Source organism: Lissotriton vulgaris, chromosome 9 (genome assembly GCF_964263255.1).
Source record: "Lissotriton vulgaris chromosome 9, aLisVul1.2, whole genome shotgun sequence".
Taxonomy (NCBI): Eukaryota; Metazoa; Chordata; class Amphibia; order Caudata; family Salamandridae; genus Lissotriton; species Lissotriton vulgaris.
The window spans coordinates 526,746,349-526,766,886 of NC_141697.1; the positions used below are offsets into that span (position 1 = coordinate 526,746,349).

Sequence of the window (20,538 nt, forward strand, 5' to 3'; positions counted from 1 at the left end):
AGGATGGTAAAAGTAATTGCAATGTAAAAGATGCATTGTAATTGCCTTTTTTAGTTAAAACTTCCCAGTAAAGTCTGTTCCCTGCTCGGATGGCCTCTAGGTGGTATCCCAGGGGGAGCTCTTGTTCCCGAAGATCATCATTTCTTATTTGGCTGCATTGAGTCTCAGGCAGTTGGTTCTAATCCATTTTGCTACAAGAATCATGCATTTGGTGAAGTTTGATCTGGTTGTGGGTGATATTGAGAGGATCAACTGGGTGTTATCATCATTTGAGATGATGGAGATGTAATGAGATCTGATGATGTCTGAGAATAGTGTCATATAAATCTTGAACAGGGTAGGGCTGAGGGACGAACCTTGAGGGACTCCACAGATCTGGTTCTTGGGCTTTGGTGTGTAGGGAGGAGTCTGAGTGACTGTATTCTCCTTGTGAGGAAGGAGCATATCCATTTGACGGATATAGTTTGGATGCCTGTAGCGTGAAATCTTTTGATGAGGCTGGACTGTGACATGGGGTTGAATGCTGCAGAGAGGTCCACCAATATGAGGGCATCGGTTTCTGCTCAGTCTAAAATGGTGCAGATCTCATCTGTGATGTTGTGTGCTGTCTCCACACTGCGATTGCTACAAAAGCCAGATTGGGAGTAGTCAGAAAGATTGTGGAGTTTCAAATGGTTAGTGAGTTTTTGGCGAATTGCTTTCTCTATCACCTTTGCTGGGGACGGTTGTAGGAGGATGGGTCAGAAGTTATGTTATGTTACGTTATGATGGGTTTTATAAAGGGCTTAGCTACTCAGGCAGAGTGTGCCCGGCGCTATCAGACCTAGCAGGCACAGAGCACAAATACTCGAAGAGATCATTGGCCTAAAAGCCAGGTTTTGAGATCTTTCCTAAAGGCAAGCAGATTCTCTGTCTTCCTCAAAGACAAAGGCAGTGCATTCCAGAGTTGGGGCGCCAGACGTCTAAAAGAGCGACCCCCTATGCGGGGTCGCCTAATTGACGGAACTGTGGCCAGCGCTAGCGATGCAGAACGTAATGATCTAGCAGGGTGGTGGAAGCCAATTCTATTCCTAAGGTAGCGAGCACCCGTACCATGGAGAGCTCTGAATGCCATGGTTAGAGTTTTAAAGGAAATACGTTTGCATACAGGCAGCCAGTGAAGAGATATAAGAAGTGCTGCAGTGTTGGATCTCCGGATGAGGCCGAAAATCGCTTGTGCAGCGCAATTTTGTACCATTTTCTGGCGCGAAAGAAGATATTCGGGGAGGCCCAAATATAGCACATTTGCGCAGTCCAGCCTGGAACCTATCAAGGACTGAACCGTGGTCCTCCTGTGGGCAAGGGACAAAAGTGGGAGAAATTTCCTCACCATTTTTAAAAAACCGAAACATTGTCCCACTAGGCCCAGGATCTGCGATTTAAAAGTAAGACACTTTTACTCCTAAATTCTTGGCCACTGAAGTGTCCACGGAGGGAGGAAACATTGCCGCCGGCCACCAGGACTTCCAGCAGGGATCCAGAGGACAACCGAAAAAGAGAACCTCCGATTTGTCTGAGTTACATTTCAGATGATTCAGTTGGAACCATGTGAAAACGGCCCCCAAACAGCTCTTAATCCTCTCTCCATCGAAGTCAGTGTTCTTTTCACTCGTGAAAAGAAGCTTTTTGTCGTCGGCGTACGATACAATCTGGGCACCATAGGACTCCGACAGTGCCGCCAAAGGGGACATGTAGATATTAAAAAGAGTGGGGCTCAGGATAGACCCCTGAGGAACTCCCACCTCCAATGGCGGCATTAAGGCAGAGTACGGAGGGGCCCAGATTGTTTGTTGGCGGTCGGATAGAAAGGACTCAAACCAACTGAAAGCCATCCCCCTTAAACCAATCTCATAGAGTCTTGAAAGGAGACGGTTATGGGGAACGGTATCAAAAGCTGCTGAAAGATCTAACATCACCAACATCGCCTTTCCTCCAACATCCAAGACCTCCTTGATGGCTTCCGTGACCTCCAACAGTGCTGTTTCTGTGCTCATGTTTGCACGGAACCCAGACTGGGTGTGGTGGAGGACATCATGTGTCTCTAAAAAATCCGAGAGGGAGGACTGCACATGCTTTTCCACAACCTTGGCAAATGCTGGGAGAAGGGAAATAGGTCTATAGTTGGCATGAATGCCGGGATCAAGGTTTGGCTTTTTTAGGAGAGGAAGGATAAGAGCATGTTTCCAGGCCTGAGGAACCACTCCAGTGTCAAGGGATTGATTTTAAATCGGGTTGATTATAGGGTTAATGACTTGTGCTAATTTAGCAAGGAATTTAGCAGGATACGGATCCAGCGGGGAGCCCAATTTTAGTTTGGATAAGAGATCTAACGAGGCTTTTGGCAAGAAGGTCGGAAAGTTCGAAAGTAAAGGCCTCTCAGAGGCGAAACAAGGTGAGAGAAGAGTAGAATTGGAGGCCTTGACCGAGGCTGATGGCGAAAAAGATGACTGAATGATTTTAATTTTATTGGCAAAAAAATCTGCCAGTTGAATAACCCACGGTTCAGAATGCGAACGTTTTGATGTTATGGATGAGGTTGACGTGAATTCCTTCACAATCGCAAAGATTTCCTTGCTGGTATTAGTGGCAGCATCAATTCTCCTGGCAAAATAAGACACTTTTTCCAAATTAATTTCATTATGATAGATCTTAGTGCACTTCCTATAGGCTTCCTTCAATAACCCATCATAGTTTTGACGCCAAGCTCTCTCGGCCTTCTTACAAAGCCTTTGACTAACATTGAGTGACGGTGTAAACCAGGGTGCTGAGGCTCGAGTGGTGTTTTTGTGAACCGCCTGAGGAGGTGCTAGCTCGTCAAGGCGCTTTGCGAGCCAAATCTGAAAGAGATCTAAGTCAGCCTCTAGATCACCGGTGAACAGGCAAGGATGTACCATCAGAGACTGTGCTAGCATGTCAGATGACACGCGGTGAAAAGCACGAGAGGCCAGGGACTGGCGACTCGAACCACTGTTTGTTGACCTGGTTATATGTAAGATGTCAAAATTCACAAGATAGTGGTCGGACCACAACACTGGTATAGGTGCAGCAACAACAATGGGAGTGGAAGAAAGAATTTGGTCCAGTGTGTGGCCTTTATTGTGAGTGGCGGTGGCAAGATACGGGATCAGGCCCAGTGGAGTGGTGGTATCCAGGATCTTGATGTTATCAGCAGCCTCTGCCACGTCCATGTGGATATTAAAATCACCCAAAAGTAAGCAATGCTTAAACTGCACACTTAAAGATGAGATAACCGTATAAAGGTCCTCATGGAATGAGCCAATTAGACCGGGGGGTCTATAAACCAACAGCCCGGCACAGGATTGATGTGGTGAGAGAGACAAGCAAAAACCCAAAGCTTCCGCCCCATGGATATCTTCCGTCGAGATGATGGAACACGTGAAGCACTTATCAACCACCAATGCAACCCCACTCCCTTGCCAGTAACCTGATCCTTCTTAGCAAAATATAGTTGGAGGGGAAGGCATTGGCAATATCCGGCCCTGATAGCTCACCAAGCCAGGTCTCAGTTAGAAAAAGACAAGCAGGCTTAGACTCAGATAATAAGTTAAAAAATGTCTAGAGCATGCTTACTTAAGGACCGGGTATTAAGCAGTAAACAGGTGACATTGTTTTTCAAATTCCCGCACCCGATATCGGATCAAGGTTGCTCAGTTTGTTGGGGTCCGCCAATGGTTTTTTAAAGAGGGCTGTAACTGCAGCATGCTTCCACTACTCGGGGCAGTTGTGGACTCAATGGAGGAGTTGATGATGTAAGTGAGGAATTTGCTGATCAAGGGTCCTCCTAGGTTGTAAATATGGTGTGAAAATGGGTTTTTGGTGACCCAAAGTGGATGGTCTTAGTGAGTAAGGTGGTGTCTTACTCAGAGAGTGTTCTCCAGTTGGTTAGGTGTCTGTCTTAGTGGTAGCTGTGAAGTTTGTTGATGGTGCCCTGAGGGTTCAGTTGTTTTTTGAAGTTATTGTAGATTTTCTTAATTTTGCGGTTTAAGTAGTTTGAAAGGTCATCAGAGAGTCTGTGGGAGGGGTGATGGAGTTGGTGAGGCATCCGGGGTGGTGAATTATTGAATACACTCCTTACACAAGTATGATTGATTGGCTCTGTTTAATGTGTTTCTGATGAAAAGTGCTTTGTCACCCTACACTGGTATAAGTAGTGCTATGAAACAAATTACATGCATCTGAGAGAGGGGCAATGGAGAAATGAGGGGCATTCTTGGTGGTTGATATTGAGGGAATCATTGGATATGGAGGTTATAGGGGGTGGCAACAAAGATTGATGCATCAGACACCACCAGTGCTAAAGCCAGCCCTGATCTCAGTCACTAGTAATTATTCAGGTCTAATATTATTTTGCACACTATGTCACCTGGGTTTGGACCCAGTCAAATGCCAATCAATCTTAAGCCTGCTTCAGTAGGAACAGTGCAGGCCAAACTGCCAGGCCAGGTCCTCCCTGAACCGGAACACAAGCAACCCAAGACCAGCTTCATTTCTATCAGGCTCATCATTCGGGTGTAGCACAGTATGCATAGGACCTATGCATGGGCATAACGGTCCCACTTAGGGTGACATACTGATGTATATAAAGAAGTGATAGATGGAATGCTCAAATTAATCTTAGCCAGTGGTTATTATTCAGGCCATACCCCGGCACATTGTTATTTTGCACACCATACTTCAGTTTGGACCCAGCCATATGCAAATCAGTCTTGAAGCTACTCCAATAGGAACAGTTCAGCCCAAACCTACGGCCAGGTCCTTTTTGAACTGGAACACAAGCAACCTATGACTCATTTTGCCGATATTAGAGCTAACCCGTTGAGTATAGCTTGGTATACCTGTCCCGTTTAGGGTATCACACTGAAGTATACAAAAGAGTGGTTAATGGAATGCTTCAATTAATGTCAGCCACCTCAGTTTGGACAGACCAGTTTCACCCTTATTAGGGCTTATCAGCCGAGAGTAGCTTGTTTCTAGTTGCACAATAATAACAATGGACTGGGATGCGGCCAAAGTAATAATCAGTGTCTAAGCTTAGTTCAAGAAATTCTATCCATCACTTTTTTATGTGCTTCACTCTATATAGGGCATGATGACTGTTACTTTGACCTAGCTACTCAGTGGCATACAACCCAGTGTTTTCTTCACTGTTAAAGGGGTGGGACAGCTGCAATGTGGTGGATGGGTCATCCACCTGTTTTTTGAAGGATGCCCTGCAACCAAGAATCTGTAAATGACCCTCAAAATATAAATCCAAGTTTGAATGTGTTGGTGCTAGCACAGGTCACAAAGTACACTATCCTAGGGAATTATGAGTATATTAAAGAAAACAATTGTCCTTTGCTGTGACATTTTGCTTATGCACCGCAGCTGTCATCAATGAAACATCGAAAAATCCCTCAGTTTTATTAAGCAGTTTGGCTAAATGATATCTTATTTGCATACAAAATGTACCAATCTGTAACAAAAACAGTGGTATCACGTCTAAGAGATATGCTGGTCAAAGATTGCTTCATAATATCCTGGAGAGATTTAAACATGTTTTTTTTACTCTCTAGTATTGGTGGCTATTATAAGGCACTAGGGGCCAGATGTATCAACCTTGCATTTTGCGATTACATAATTGCGAATCTTACAGATTCGCTATTATGAAATCACAAAATGCAATGCATGAAGGTTTTGAAAAAAAATGTGAGATTCCGACATATTACTTAATAGTGAATCGCAAATTGCGATTCTCTGTTAAGGAAACCCTTTCTATTCATTCCTATGGACCTCATAGGAATTAATGGGAAGACTTTTGCAATATGTGATTACCAAATTGGTAATTGGAAATTGTGAATGCAAATTCAAGGGTGATAGGGGGGCAAAAGGCCACCCTGCTGCACCCCCAAAAAAGGTAAGTGTGCACATGTGGTGCCACATGGCACTTAGAAAAATGCAAAAATGTGCATTTTTCTGAGGATTTGCAAATTACCACTAACTTCAAGTTGGTGGTAATTTGGAATTCCTTAAAGCTGGGTAGCAATTTTTGCTATCTTCATGTATTGCATTCAGGGAATAGCAAATTGCGATTCTCTAAATGCATTCGCAAAATAGGTAATCACAAAAATTGTGATTCTCTATTTTGCGATTACCTATTGGGATGACACATCCCAAAAGGATTTTTACAGCTCGCAAACAGGCCTATTCTGTGCCCGTTTGCGACCGGTAAAAAGCTTGATACATCTGGTGGCTGAGAGAAATATTTTTCCTTAAATCTAAAGACAGCCTAGAAAACAGACAAGCAGAAAAGATGATTGTTTCCATGTAAACACTGCTGATATCAAAAGAAATCTGAATAAATACAATCCACTTTTTGATTAAGTGATATTTCTCACTTTAACTGAAAAGTGAGCAAGGAAAGTGAAATACATATTTCGCTTCTGGAATGTCCATGGGAAGATAACTAAATGAAAGATACTAAATATATGCATAAAATGTGGCGAAACCCCGATGTTAGAGGCCCAAAAATTCACTCAAAGCATTTTAGGCATGTACAAGTGTGTATAGCATTTAGAAATGGTATGCGGAGAAATTCAGCACATCAGATTCGTTTAACAAATCAAAACATTCACCCCCAGTCAAAAGATCTGGGTTGAATCCATTATTCTTTTGCTCATCATGCCACCCCAGTTTAGACCTGGCCATATGCAAATCAGTCAAGACCCTGTACCTCATGGAACAGTCCAGCGACGGAATGCAAAACAAATCAAAACAGCCAGTGGAGGAGCGGGTGTGCATTTTAACTGAACCAACAGGAATTGTTTTTCAGAGCTGGTGCTAAATCCCCTTGGGTCTTTGCCATCTGACTACAAATGCATTTTTGTGATGAACTATCACACAAATAGTCTTAAAGAGAGCAGTAATCTTAGCACCCAGTACTCCCAATGACTTCTTCACATGTTTGGAGAATCACTGTATTTAATCTGTTAGGGAGCTGATCTTCAGACATGTTTTGTCAGTGTTCCCTGAATGGTGGTCAGTGAAGAGCTGTCCTGAAGGACCTTCCTTATATCAATCAGAATGTCATCCATCCTTGTTATATTTTAGGCATGTTTTTTCATGGCAGATAATTTTGGGCCTGATTACAACTATGGACTGCCGTAGCCACAATGGTGGTGGGGGTACCGCTGCACCGGTAGACCGACCGCCCTATTACAATTTGGGAGGTTGGACCGTCATTGCACTGCCCCAAACCACCAGGCATCAGAGATCCCTGGTGGTGGTGCAGTGGTATCAAAGCCGCCATATGCTTGGTGGGACCACTGGGGTCCCTCCTAGCAAGTTATGAGTTTCCTCTCTGCCATGGTTTTCTTGGCCGTTCCTACTCCATGAAAACTGTGGTGGAGATGAAACAAAGGGGGCTCCTCAGGGCCATGGGAGGTATGCTGGGAAGCACATATTGGGCCTCCCTCTGTGCATGCATACGAGTACCTGCGCGGCATGAGCATGGGCATTGTCTTGTTTCACTTGTTAGAGACCATCATCAGTTTGACAGTTGAAAATTCAGGGAATCATTTTTCCTACACAGCAGGGGAATTTAAATTACGCACATCAGATAAGTGAAGTGACTGACGTGTTCTATATACTGGTATTATGTACATTTGAGAAAAGGACCTTCATGCTCTGACACATTCTACAACTGTGCGTTCATTGACGGACAAACAGCTAAGTAGCGTCTGTATAATTTAGACTGATAAGGGCGTAGAATTTTACTCATGTCAGTCATGCCTTTCACAATTCACATTCCTATGGGCAACATATGCAGGATGTTTGGCATACCTCTTATATTGCATCTTACAAACTGTGTTGACAATAGGATTGTTGTTCCTGTGTAAGAGCTGAATGATACATTTGGAGAACACGTCCTGCATGTGTGATGATATACAATTGGATATGGACAGGAAGATAGCTTTATGCATGTACTTGCAATGTATCCCAGTTTAATCTTGTTGTAAAATGCATTGCTTTCCACAGGTAGACTTTTCAAGGTGTGTGGTGTCTTGGCTTTGAAATTCAGTCAAGTCAAGATTTGTATAGCGTACTACTCACCCAGAGGGTCTCAAGGCCCTTGAGAGGGGGGGGGGGGGTGTTCGCTACTTATCAAGTAGCCAGGTTTTTAGTTGTTTTCTGAAGGAGAGGTGGTTCTGTGTAAGGCAGAGGTGGGTGGGGAGAGAGTTCCAGGTCTTGGCCGCTAAGTAGGAGAAAGATCTTCCTCCCATGGCAGCTCTTCGGATGCGTGGAATCGCGGCGAGGGCTTGATTGGACGATCGGAGTTGGCGGGTGGGGGTGTAAAGGGTCAGGCGCGTGTTGAGGTATTTGGGTCCTAGGTCGTAGAGAGCTTTGTGTGCATGGGTGAGGAGACGGAATGTTATTCTCTTGTTTACGGGGAGCCAGTGGAGGTCTCTCAGGTGATCGGATATGTGATTGTGGCGGGGTATGTCTAGGATGAGTCGGGCGGAGGCGTTCTGAATTTGTTGGAGTTTTTTTTGTAATTTGGCTGTGGTTCCGGCATAGAGGGTGTTTCCGTAGTCCAGTTGGCTTGTGACAAGTGCTTGGGTGACTGTCTTTCTTGTTTTGGTGGGGATCCAGCGGAAGATCTTTCTGAGCATACGTAATATGTTAAAGCATGATGATGAGACAGCATTGACTTGTCTGGTCATTGAGAGGGAGGAGTCTAGGATGAATCCCAGGTTGCGAGCATGGTCCGTTGGTTTGGGTGCGCTGCCCAGTGCCGGTGGCCACCACGAGTCGTCCCATGCGGAGGGGGATGATCCTAGGATGAGGACTTCCGTCTTGTCAGAATTCAGTTTTAAGCGGCTGTTCTTCATCCATTCGGCTACGTCTTTCATCCCTTCGTGTAGGTTGGTTTTGGCGGTGTTTGGGTCTTTGGTGAGGGAGAGGATCAGCTGTGTGTCGTCAGCATAGGAGATGATGTTGAGGTTGTGCTGGCGTGCGATGAGTGCGAGGGGGCTCATGTAGACGTTGAAGAGGGTGGGGCTGAGTGAAGATCCTTGAGGAACGCCACATATGACTTCGGAGGCCTCTGATCTGAAATGGGGGAGGCGGACTCTCTGTGTTCTTCCGGCGAGGAACGAGATGATCCAATCCAATGCTTTTCCTTGTATCCCGGCGTTGATGAGGCGTTGTACTAGGGTGCTATGACAGACCGTGTCAAACGCTGCTGATAGGTCCAGGAGGATGAGGGCAGCTGTTTCCCCGTTGTCTAATAGTGTTCGGATGTCGTCTGTGGCTGCGATGAGGGCGGTCTCGGTGCTGTGTTTGGCTCGGAATCCGGACTGTGAGGGGTCAAGGGAGCCTTTGGACTCGAGGAAGGCGGTGAGCTGAGTGTTGACGGCCTTCTCTATGACTTTGGCAGGAAAAGGGAGGAGCGAGATGGGGCGGTAGTTCTTCAGTTCGGTGGGGTCTGCTGTAGGTTTCTTCAGGAGGGCACTAAGTTCGGCATGTTTCCAGCTTTCCCGGAAGGTGGCGGTGTTGAGAGAGCAGTTGATGATATCTCGGAGATGGGGTGCTATGATGGAGTCGGCCTTGTTGAAGATGTGGTGGGGGCATGGGTCGGTTGGTGATCCGGAGTGAATGGAGTTCATCAGGCGGATGGTGTCTTCGGTGCTGATCGGGTTCCAGGCGCAAAGGGTGGTGGTGGGGGGCTTTAGTTCGGTGGTAAGGGGGGTGGTCTGGTCACCGAAGCTGTTATGTATGTCAGCGATTTTTCTTGATTAGGGTCCGATGATTTGGCGGGAGGGTTTTCGTTTAGATATGTGGTGAGCTGGTCGGTGGTAATTTTGTTCCAGTTTCTGCGGGGGACTTGTTGTGGGTGGTGATGGGTCATGGTCTTTCTAAAGTTGAAGTGGACGCAGCTGTGGTCTGTCCAGTGGAGTCCTGTGGCGTGATTGAAGGAAACGTGCTTGCTGGAGGAGAAGATTGGGTCGAGCGTGTGTCCGGCGTGATGGGTGGGGGTGTTTACCAGTTGTTTGAGTCCGAGATTAGCGAGGTTGTCCAGAAGGGTGGTGGTGTTGCTGTCGTTGTTCTTCTCCAGGTGGAAGTTGAGGTCCCCTAGAAGAATGTAGTCCTCGGAGGGGAGGGCGTGTGGACTGATAAAGTCGGTGATGTCTTCGCTGAATTGTGTGCGGGGTCCTGGTGGTCTGTATATGAGAGTGCCTCTAAGTGTGGTCTTGGGGTCGGTGTGTATCTGGAAGTGAAGGTGTTCGGCGACTGTGAGGGTGTTGTCGGAGCTGGTCGTGATGCGGATGGTGTTCTTGTGGACGATGGCGATGCCTCCTCCTGTTTGGTTGATGCGGTCCTTTCGGATGATCTTGTACCCGTTCGGGATGGCAGAGACCAACTCAGGGGAAATTACAAGGGGCTACTCCTCCTCTCTGGCTCTCAGGCTCACCATCTGTTGTCATTGCAGCTTTTTGATTTTACTCTTAATTTGTCTTTGAAGGCCTGCTTCATATTATGTTACCATATTTTATATTCTACAAATTTCCTCCTGTTTGTGCCACCACATTAACCTTGCCATTTTCTTGAAAGGGAAAAGCGTGGCGGACACCCCTACATATGTCTCCCTGAATCTGACATTTCTCAGGTGTCCTGAAGGGTAGAGAGACAAAATATTGAAATTAAAATATCGATATACAATAATATCGATGTTTTAATTTCGAAGGTATAGAATATCGATGTGCAATAATATCGATAGACAGAATATCGATATTAAGATATGTATGTTACTAATATTGGAATTTTGTTTAGTGTTATGTATTTTAATATGTTGTTTATATGTTTGTTAAACATGTTTTTTAATGTATGTTTAGAAATTAGTAATTTTGTTTACATTTTGCGTTTTAGTATCAGAGCGGGTTGTGGGTTTATAGGGGAATAGGGTGGGAAGTAATTTAATTATAATTATTTAATTAATATTTTTTTCAAATATTTTTGATTAATAAATAACTATTGATTAATAATTGGTAATTAATTATTATTAATTAGTTAATTAAATTAATTAGAGTTAATGTCGTAATATTTATTATTTTTTGTTATTGTTAATTAATAATTAATTGTTAATTAATTATTATTAAGCGATTAAATGACAATTACATTTTTTATGTGATTTATTTATATGTATTGGCTTGTGTGTTTTTTAGGGGAATAGGGTGTGAAATAATTAAATCAAATTAATTAAAGAGATTGTATTTATTTATTGGTATTTATTGTTAAAATAATTGTTAATTAATTAATTGGTAATTTGTTTTTTTAAATTATTTCATAATATTAATTATAAATAATGTATTATTAAATATGGTTCATTCTTGTATAAATCTTGTTAATTAACTATTAATAGGTAATTAATTATTAATTGGTAATTAATATGTGTTAATTAGTTAATTTATAATTACATCAATGTAATAATATTAGTTGTTATTAATTGATTAATTGATATGTATATTAAATGTGTTTTTTTGTATGTGTAGTGTGTTGTGTGTTAAAGAGGGAGTAGTGTGGGAAGTAATTTTTACCCCCATGCTATCCAACGCTTTTCCTACTGTTGCATCCTCTGGAGTGGGAATAGTCATTTATACCCCTACGCTATCCAACACTTTCCCTACTGTTGCACCCTCTGGAGTGGGAATATTAATTTTTACCCCTACGCTATCCAACGCTTTCCCTACTGTTTCACCCTCTGGAGTGGGAATAGTAATTTTAACCCCTACGCTATCCAACGCTTTCCCTACTGTTGCTCCCTTTGGAGTGGGAATAGTAATTTTTACCCCTACGCTATCCAAGGCTTTCCCTACTGTTGCACCCTTTGGAATGGGAATAGTATTTTTTACCCCTACGCTATCCAAAGCTTTCCCTACTGTTGCACTCTCTGGAGTGGGAATAGTAATTTTTACCCCTACGCTATCCAACGCTTTCCCTACTGTTGCACCCTTTGGAGTGGGAATAGCAATTTTTACCCCTACGCTATCCAACGCTTTCACTACTGTTGCACCCTCTGGAGTGGGAATAGTAATTTTTACCCCTACGCTATCCAACGCTTTCCCTACTGTTGCACCCTTTGGAGTGGGAATAGTAATTTTTACCCCTACGCTATCCAACGCTTTCCCTACTGCTGCACTCTCTGGAGTGGGAATAGTAATTTTTACCCCTACGCTATCCAAGGCTTTCCCTAGTGTTGCACCCTCTGGTGTGGGAATAGTATTTTTTACCCCTACGCTATCCAGCGCTTTCCCTACTGTTGACCCTTTGGAGTGGGAATAGTAATTTTTACCCCTACTCTATCCAACGCTTTCCCTACTGTTGCACTCTCTGGAGTGGGAATAGTAATTTTTACGCCTACGCTATCCAACGCTTTCCCTACTGTTGCAATATGTGGAGTAAGTATATATATTAATTTATATGCAGAGTTTTTAATTTATTTTAAATGTATATGTATTAGTTATTATTTTTTAAATATGTTTTAATGTTTATATTTATAATTTGTTAAATTATATGTATTTTAAAATTATGTTTACATTATTATTAATATATTTAAAAAACGATATTTTTTACTTCGATATTTTTGTACTACGATATTTTTTCTCTCGATATTTTTGTACTTACCTTTATGTAGATAGAACTCCAATATTTTTGATGTCGATATTTTTGTATGTCTATATTCTGTCTGTCGATATTATGTCATTAATTCGTCCTGAAGATTTTCATACAAACACTTTAACTCCATTGTTCAAGCTACTTTGTCCTTCTTTATGTTGCATTTCGCCACTGCTCAGAAAAGTTATTATTTTCATCACACAAATGCATCCAAGTGCAGTTTCCCACCATCCATGCAGGTAATATCATCAGCACCGCATATCACAAAGTAAATTTGTTGCTCTGCAATTTTATTCCCATTCATGCAAAGTAGCACTGCAAGTTTCCATGCAGCACTGCATTGCGTGACTTAAAATGTTGTCTCTGTGTACTCTACAAAAGAGCACTACGTACCACATACGTTTTTTTGGGTCTATTTTTGCCTTTCCATCGGTCTTAACCTTAAAATTTCCAGAACAACATGCCTGAAACAATTGCATCATCTGCTGCATCCTTGGAAGTGGCCTTTGAGGAGGAGAGGTTAGAAACCTACAATGTGAAGGAATTGAAGGCGATCTGCGAAAACCTGAAAATCCCAATTAGGAGCCTTACCAGAAAAGAGGAGCTACAAAAGGCGCTAAGGGCCTGGGTAGCCGCCAGACATGCTAGTGAGCTTTCTGGGTATCTTGGCATGGAGGCAGAGGAGCCTATTCCAAGGATGGATGTGCTTTTGGGAGGGGGGGTGGCACCCTCTAAACCAGGCAGCAGTGCCTTGTCCTCAGAGAAGCTGGAGGACAGGCGGGAAGAAAGGAGAGTTTCTGTGCAGGGAGAGGGGTGCCCCCATGATAGAAGCCCTGGTAAGTGAGTATGGAGACCAGCCAGAAGAGTATGTGTTGAAGGACAGCAATAGTCAGACACTGTCTCACCAGTCTTGTGAGAATGATGCGGGGTACTTTTCTGAGGCACTGAATGGTTGGGTGAAGGGTAGTTTGGTTAACACCTGTCTGAGGCCGTGTAATTCAATTGTTGGAGAGCATATTTTAAGTCCCTGTTTTCCTGAGCTGTGCCACACCCCAGTGGAGTGTGAATTCTCTGACCCCAGGAGCTTGCACTGGAGGCAGACATTTTGCTGGATTCCAGAGGGTCTGGAGAAGCATCCTGAAGGAAGTGGCTTAGGTATTTCCCAACCGAGGGTGGTGGGTAAAGTTTGTGGTAGCCCAGATAGGTCCTGGTGTCATGAGAAGGGTGTAGGGACTCGCGTCCTGTCTCCACAGAGAAGGAGTAGGAATGGGCTGTGCCCCAAGGAGCCTGAAACCTGGTCCTAGGGCCTGGGTGGTTCCATGAGGGAACACCAGGTGGGGTGCCTAGGCTGTACTGGATGGCTATCCATTGAGTGGGATCCCTTAGAGTCTGGGGAACTGGGGAGACTGCTGTAAAGAGCACCCCACCAGTTCTGGTATCTGGCTGCACCACACCAGTTGGGAGGGTGCACGAGTCCTGAGAAAAGGGTGAGGGGCAGACTCTGTGCCACAGTGAAAGGACCAGTGGGTTAGGGGTTGCCAGCTATGAGGTCAGAGCACCCTAGGACTGACCCTGGTGAGGCCACTTCTGGCCTGGGGGGTCTTCATGCTCTGTTAGGTAGACAGGAGGCTGGAGAGCTGCTCCAGGCAGACTCTTGCACACCTCATGAGGAGTGTGTTTCCCTTGGGGGGGGGGGGGGGTTGGTGTAACCCATAAGTCCTGGGTTGGCAGGCACAGGTCCAGCCTAAGGGTACAGACCCTGGGTTGGAGGACCAGGTTCAGGGTGTCCCCCCTGACCTGGAGGAAGGGGCGACTGCTAACAGTGCCCCTAGCAGTTTGTCTTCTGGGGTTGCCTCTCCAGGTGGGAGGGTACAGAGCCCCAGGGAGGAGGACTGGTGTGGGGGAGTCCACCCCAGTCCCTTGTTCAGCCTCAGGGTACAGACCCAGGACTGGTGTACCAGTTGCAGGCTAGTAACCCTGAATTGGTGGGAACATTGTGCGGAACACCTGCCACAGGTGCCCTGACAGTTCTGGATCGGGATACTGCTCCATGTGGGAAGGTACAGAGCTCCTGGGTGGAGGACCGGGTGTTTGAGAGACCATTCCAGTTCTGTGTCAAGCCTCAGGGTACGGACCTTGGGCTGGTGGACCAGTTGTAGGGTAGCACCCCAGAACTGGTGGGAGAATTGTGCAGAACACCTGCCACAGGTGCCCTGACAATTCTGGAGTCAAGCGGGACTGCTCCCGGTGGGGTGGATGCAGAGGCCCGGGGAAGAGGACAGGGTGTGGGAGAGCCCACCAGGGTCTCCTGTCCAGCCGCAGGTTACAGACCCTGGGCTGGTGGTCCAGTGTCAGGATTTCATACCTGGCTTGGCCAGAAGGAGTGGAGGAAGGGTGCCAGGCACCTGGGGCTAATGCACCCCACTCTCTGATGCCACAGAGGTGAAACCGGCTTGAAAGGCATAAGGCCTGGCTCTCATCACTGACAGCTGTCAGTGACCCCTGTGGCTTGCTGTCCTGGTGGTCAGAGTTGCCCCTGGGAGGGGGACAGGAGTCACTCCCTGGGGATGGACTGGGCCACACCACTGTGTTGGCCATGTCAGTCCTAGTTACCTGTTGGGACACATCTGTGAGCAAAGTAAGTTTAGGCGCTGCACCAATGGGGTCCACAGGCGAGTAGAAGAGTTCCCCATGGGTCAGCTTAGAGGGCCCTGAGAGTATGGATAGACGGATTCAACTGTGTTCAGGCAGGCATAGAATGGGAATAGACCCCTGCTGTTGCAAGCCAGGTTCCATGTTCTATCGCCCCAAGCAGGGAATCCCATTCAGGTATTGATTGGTCTACCTTGCCTTTTGGCTGGAAGGGGGTTTTGTTGGAAATGGCCCTTTTTGCAAGGTTATTCCAAACTTTTTGCTTATTCCTCCTATTTTTTCCTGACCTGCTGTTGCTGGTTTTAGGACTCTGGGCATTTTACCACTGCTGATCAGTGCTAATGTGCATATGCTCTCTGTGTAAATTGTGTTATGGGTTGATGTTTCCATAATTGGCATATTTGATTTATGAGTCAGTCCCTAGTAAAGTGCACTGAGTGTGCCAGGGCCTGTAAATCAAATGCCGTTAGTGGGTTGCAACACTGGATTGTGCCACCCACATAAACAGTTTGTAAATGTAACTCTGGCCTGCCATTGCAGAGCCTATGTGCAGTCTGGGACTGCCATGTCGACTTGGCAAGTGTAACCTTGCCAGGCCTTAACCAGCCTTTTTCTTACATATTAGTCACCCCTAAGGTAGGCCCAAGGTACCCCTGTGGGCAAGGTGAAGTGTATGTGAAATGTAGGACATGCCCTGGTATGTGGGGCATGTCCTGATAGTGAATTACTGCCAATTTCATTTTTCACTATTGCAAGGCAACCTGTTCCCGTAGGACAGAATGGGGAGTTTGTTTATAACATCTTATAAACATAACTGGCCCTGGGAACAAGGTAGAGAAATACAGTTTAGTATTCCTGAACTTAGAATCTAAAGATGCATCTTAGTAATGGTGATTTTTACATTCTGTGTTTGAAAATACCACTTTTAGAAAGTAAGTATTTTTTTGCTCAGACATTCAGTTGGCCTCTGTTGGGTTTGTGGATTGACTGTCTGGTTTTGGAATGACAGGGGCTGGGGAGGAGCAGTGGCTACAGAGAGTCTAGGTGGGTCAGAAAAGTGCTGAATAAACCTGGTCTGCATTTAGAGAAGGGGGTGGAGATTTCATTTCACCTGAATGGGCATGGATGACAATGCCATCTCTACCTCCTGCCAGGAAGCTACACCAGAGAGGACAGAACTGGTTCTGGCTGGGCACAGACACTCTCTACCTGAAAGGACAAAGGATTATGGGCTATAGAAAGTGGAGTCCAAACTTCTGAACTTTAGAACACTTTTGGACCAAGAAGAGCTGGAGAAGCTGTAAGGAAGAACTACCACTTTGCTGAGTGCTTAGCTGTGTTGGCCTGCAGTGGCTGCTTCTGTCTTGGGCAGTGAAAGAACTGGATTGAACTTTCTACAACTTCTTTATTTGAGTATCTCCAAGGGCTTAAGGTAGAGCTTGCACCCTGTTCAAGAAGTCTCCGGAACAGCAAAGACCAAGTTGTTCTGCCCTCAGCACCGGGGACTGTGTATTTTGTGCTGCAACAGGAGTAAAAGCAATCCAATGCCGTCTACGACAACACTACCGACTCGCACCACAACCTGTGGACACCGCACTCCATGCTGCCTTGTTCACGAGGCCGCCTTGGTATCCCAGATTGCAACGTGGTTCGAGAGCACCGCACATAAAGTTACACGATGTACCGCCCTCATCCCACACCACAGCCTTGGCCTACCGAGGCCGACACCATCGACTCCAGTTCATCAGCCGACGACAGCACTTTCGCAATGACGATGCCGCTGCCTGCAGCAAGACCTGCCAGCACCACAATGAGCACTGCATCATTTCGCACACTGACCCTGGGCTCACCAACAATGCCATCTGACTCCTCGATTGAAACCACTGCTCACATTGCAACAAAAAGGGTATCGCAGGCCGCACCGCTGTACTTCACACCGCAGCACCCAACCCCCACCGGTACCAGCGCGACTTCAACCATGAGGAGTTCGATCTGCAACTGGTGTGACTATGAGGGCCTGACGACTGCTGCACCAGCCTCCGGACCCTGATGCCTGCGGACTCCGTGCTTTCGGAAGCTCAACGAGAAGGCGCCAACACCCTGCATTTATAAAGGTACTGTTTTGTGGGTCTCTCCAACACCGTAGCTGGCCTGCGACACCACGTTCAGCCAGAACTGTTTGGATTTATTTGCTTACGACGCCGTGATAGCCCCGGATAGAGCTATCAACTTCAAAGAACTTTATTTCCAGGTTATTTTGACAGCTGAAGATTTCTAAGTACTGTATTATGGATCTTTTTTGTTTTTGGTCTTGTCTTAAGTACATAAAAGTGTTGGATATGTTCCTAAACTGGTGTGGTGTCTTTTTGTAGTGCTTACACTGTAGTGCTTACACTGTATTTCTGTTGGTTATGTGCAAATGCTTTATGCACTGCCTCTAAGATAAGCCTGACTGCTCGTGCTAAGCTACCAAGGGTGTGAGCAGGGGTTATTTTTGAAGTGTTCTTCATAGAGACACAACCAACACGTGTTTCATCAGAAGTGATGTGTATACATCACTGACTTCATCAGGGCTATAAGTAAACAAACAACATGAGTCTAAGCTCCTTTTGGAATATCTTATAGGATTCTGTCACCAGAGTACCCTGGTGCAGCATTATCTTTAGTCAATTTTTAAAATTGTGAAAATCTTTAGCCACGTCATAAAAAAAATATGAAAGAGGGAAATTATAAGTACAAAACAGAAACCAAGAAGCTTCTGAAATGGAAGGTATTTTTTAATTAATCCTAGAAGTCTATTCACAATCTATGTGTATTTCGAAAATATATAGAGTGCAAAACAGATTAAACGTGAAATGCATGATAAACATAATCACCTATATAACCCAGTGAATAAATAAGACACTCAGTTCTATTGTTGATAACCAGGCTCATCTTTCAGAAAACGCACAAAGGTCCAAGCGTCAAAGTATTATCTTCTAAACAGTAAAGGAAGAGAAAAATATATACATGTATTGACCTGCTATGACACTGATCAGAGTAACAAACTATACCTTTTGTATAGATGTTTTGCATCTTACCCTAGATCCTCTCTGTCTTCTCATCCAACACAGTAGGAATCCGAATGTCTGCTATTTCACCTGCAAACAGTATGTGTACATTAGAGCGATACAAGAGCTCTGGCTTCCCAGACCATACTATTCACTCTACTATCCAAAGCTATATTAAAATATACACAACAAAGAGACTGCGGGCATCTCCATCTGTTGCTATCACCATGCAGTTCCATTATCTACAGTAAAACAGACCAATCCTCTATGTGCATTATACATCAAAATCAAATAACCCCTAACGTTACTCACTAAGACCTTTCTAAAATATCAATTTTCTCATTCTCGCAACAGCACACTGGCGTTACTCACTAAAGCGCTTCCAAAATGTCCAGTTACTCATTCTCACAACAACACATAGGCACAACTGTCACCATGTACCTGAGCAAGAGAAAATTGAGATTTTAGAAGGGTATTAGTGAGTAATGTCAGGGATTACTTGGTTTTGATGTATAATGCACCTTGCCCAAGATGGCCGCCGGGTGAAGAGCTCCGGCCGGGAGCTCCTCCGACTGGGAACTGACTCTGGCACTTGTCCCGGGTCTCCCTCCCCCTTCTGCCTCCTAACCTACAGTGGATCTCATGCCCGGACTCCGGTGCCTTCCTTTCCTCCTGGAATGATCCGGGTGGCCTGCTGCACAACCTTGGAGTTTCCGGAGGGAGCGCCTATCGAGCCTTTGCCATCATGGCCGCTGGCTCTGCAAAGATGCTTGTCTGCTGTGGGAATGTGAGCTAGCGGCTCGCCCCCTCTGACTGCCTCCCCTCTCCAGGACTCGACCTCTTGTTTTACTCACTGCGGACCGTTCCTGGAATGCCCCGCAACGCCTTCCAGATCTGCCCAACACCCACCATCAGGAATCGACCTTATGCTTCATCTACTGCGGACCCCCCAGATCATACTGCTACATCCGCTCTATCCGCCTTTAAGATCCGCTTTTGAGACACGCCAGTAGCAGTGTTGATTTCTACTTTCATTTCCACCGATGCTTCCTCGTTGAGCGCCGGTGGATGGCGAATTCCCGGTTTTGACTGACTGCGGTGCTTGCAGCCTGACTGAGCTCCAGTTTCCCTCCCAAGTGGCTGCTCCACTAAAAGAAGGCCTCTCAATGACTCTAAGGCCAACCTTTACTCAAGGTACCCTTTTTATTTCCTATCTTCAATAACCTAATTTCAACCATGGGAAAGTTGATCCCCTAACTTTGCCTTACCCTAAAATGGCGACTAACGCTCGCACATCTCCAGATTGTTTTTCATCTGTACCCACGCCTATGTGAGTTAACGCCTTGCCTCACTCATACCTAATCCGCAACTCACTGCTTGCCAGCTGCCCATGTGTTCTCTGGGTACAATTACAATCATCATTACTGAATCTGTTCTCCGAGCATATAAGATGGTGCCTGCTTGATGGCAGCTTCACATTCCACATCATAGGTGACTGTACACCCAGCAACCCTGCACTTCTGTCACAGATAGTACAGAAGGCTGCTTAACCTCTACCCATCGTAATGATGGTTTGATCTGAAGTACAGGATCTGCTGAGGGAGACATGGAACACGATAAGGCACGGTACCCCCACATTGCTGAGTTGACCTAACGCAGTGACCCAACTTGACTCTGAACTTAATGACTATGAGACCCTATCTAAGCGTAGGGCCTGTTTACTCTAACCTCTTGGGCCCCCACAAGATTTTTTACTCCCACTGCTGATCTATCAGATCTTATCCACATCCCAACCCCCTGTCCCCCCCTTCCCTCTTTCCTCTCCTGGGGATTTGTTTCTTCTGTATTGGACTTTGCAACCGTACCTATTGTAACCATGAAAAACTGTTTCTTTTCCCTGACTGCTGAGACCTGAGGACCATGGCTGATTCCCGGTGGTGCTGCTAGACCGCTATAGAGACAGATATACTAGACAGCTATAGAGGAGACAGCTATAGAGGAGATCCGCCCTGGCTCACCACCTTGGCAATCACCTACCCATCCACATTGGGCACAGTTCTTCCCATCTCTCCGCCATTAACTACTGTTTCCCCCTCCCTTCATCTAATTACTGTTACATTGA

General features: G+C 45.5%; 1 protein-coding gene across 3 annotated transcripts in view; it reads right to left on the reverse strand.

Moving 5' to 3' along the window:
* LOC147690365 (cytochrome P450 2F2-like) overlaps positions 1-20,538 on the reverse strand; it is a 533,126-nt gene that overhangs the window by 392,272 nt on the left and 120,316 nt on the right. The window contains exon 1 of one of the 3 annotated variants that reach the window (XM_086938003.1): positions 18,420-18,456. The exons of the other annotated variants lie outside the window; for them this stretch is intronic. Within the exon in view, the coding sequence (XP_086794129.1) occupies positions 18,420-18,441 (22 nt within the window). The 5' untranslated portion in view covers positions 18,442-18,456. Of the gene's footprint in view, positions 1-18,419; positions 18,457-20,538 lie in introns of those variants that run through there. 3 annotated transcript variants of the gene reach the window in all.